Raw genomic sequence first — 1345 nt, 5'->3', positions numbered from 1 at the left:
CCCCCCGTTACGAAAGGCCTGTTTGGGAGGCTAAACAATACCCCCCTTACGAAAGGCCTGTTGGGAGGCCTATAAATACTCCCCGTAGGAAGGGCTGGTGGAGGGCTATACATACCCCTCCCCCGTAGGAAGGCCCTGGTGGAGGCTATACATCCCACCGTAGGAAGGCCTGGCGGAAGGCTATACATACCCCCGTACAAAGGCCTGGCGGAGGCTATACATACCCCCGTAGGAAGGCCTGGTGGAGGCTATACATACCCCAGTACTAAGGCCTGGCGGAGGCTATACATACTCCCGTAGGAAGGCCTGGTGGAGGCTATACAAACCCCCGTAGGAAGGCCTGGTGGAGGCTATACATACTCCCGTAGGAAGGCCTGGTGGAGGCTATACATACCCCCGTAGGAAGGCCTGGTGGAGGCTGTACATACCCCAGTACTAAGGCCTGGTGGAGGCTATACATACCCCCATAGGAAGGCCTGGTGGAGGCTATACATACCCCCTTAGGAAGGCCTGGTGGAGGCTATACATACCCCCGTAGGAAGGCCTGTTGGAGGCTATACATACCCCCGTAGGAAGGCCTGGTGGAGGCTATACATACCCCCGTAGGAAGGCCTGGTGGAGGCTATACATACCCCCGTAGGAAGGCCTGGTGGAGGCTGTACATACCCCAGTACTAAGGCCTGGTGGAGGCTGTACATACCCCAGTACTAAGGCCTGGTGGAGGCTATGCATACTCCCGTAGGAAGGCCTGGTGGAGGCTGTACATACCCCAGTACTAAGGCCTGATGGAGGCTGTACATACCCCCTTAGGAATGTCTGATATAGGCTATGCACACTCCCATAGGAAGGCCTGATAGAGGCTACACGTACCATATTACGGTTATCTCCAGGAAACTGTCTCATTACCCTCCATATCTTCACCTGCCACGCGATGAAGCTCAGCACGCACACAGACAGCCGGACGGACAGACGGACGGACAGAACCACCACCAGGGTCCACAGCACCAGGGTGGGGGCGGTCACGCCGGCGGGGAGGCGCGCATGCGCAGACAGGAGGCGGAGGAAGTCAGAGACAAGACTCTGCTCATCTTCTGCTGACGCAACCATTTTGGACAGGGAGAAATCTGGAACAAAAAATGCCGAATTTTTAGTGCAATTTCCAATGACAAAGTAACACACAGCGGTGCCGTGGTGAAGCAAACTGCTCATATTAGCAGCAACAGACGACAGATAACACGCCAAAAGAGTGAGCTGGCCAGGGCGCACAGTTTGCGTCTTTCGTCGGGTAGACGCTTTCTATATGTACTTAGAAGTAAAGAGCACGCTGTTTGTTCAAACTGAAATC

The 1345-nt window shown here is 55.1% G+C and overlaps 1 protein-coding gene across 1 annotated transcript in view; it reads right to left on the bottom strand.

Annotated features, from left to right (window-relative positions):
* LOC118407337 (cytochrome P450 4F2-like) overlaps positions 1 to 1107 on the bottom strand; it is a 12025-nt gene extending 10918 nt beyond the window's left edge. The window contains exon 1 of the mRNA XM_035807802.1: positions 907 to 1107. Within this exon, the coding sequence (XP_035663695.1) occupies positions 907 to 1107 (201 nt within the window). The remainder of the gene's footprint in view (positions 1 to 906) is intronic.
* Between the last annotated feature and the right edge of the window lie 238 nt (positions 1108 to 1345).

This window comes from Branchiostoma floridae, unplaced genomic scaffold (assembly GCF_000003815.2).
Source record: "Branchiostoma floridae strain S238N-H82 unplaced genomic scaffold, Bfl_VNyyK Sc7u5tJ_1305, whole genome shotgun sequence".
NCBI classification, from domain to species: domain Eukaryota; kingdom Metazoa; phylum Chordata; class Leptocardii; order Amphioxiformes; family Branchiostomatidae; genus Branchiostoma; species Branchiostoma floridae.
The sequence above is the reverse complement of the archived record's forward strand: the minus strand, read 5'-3'. Positions and strand labels throughout refer to the sequence as shown.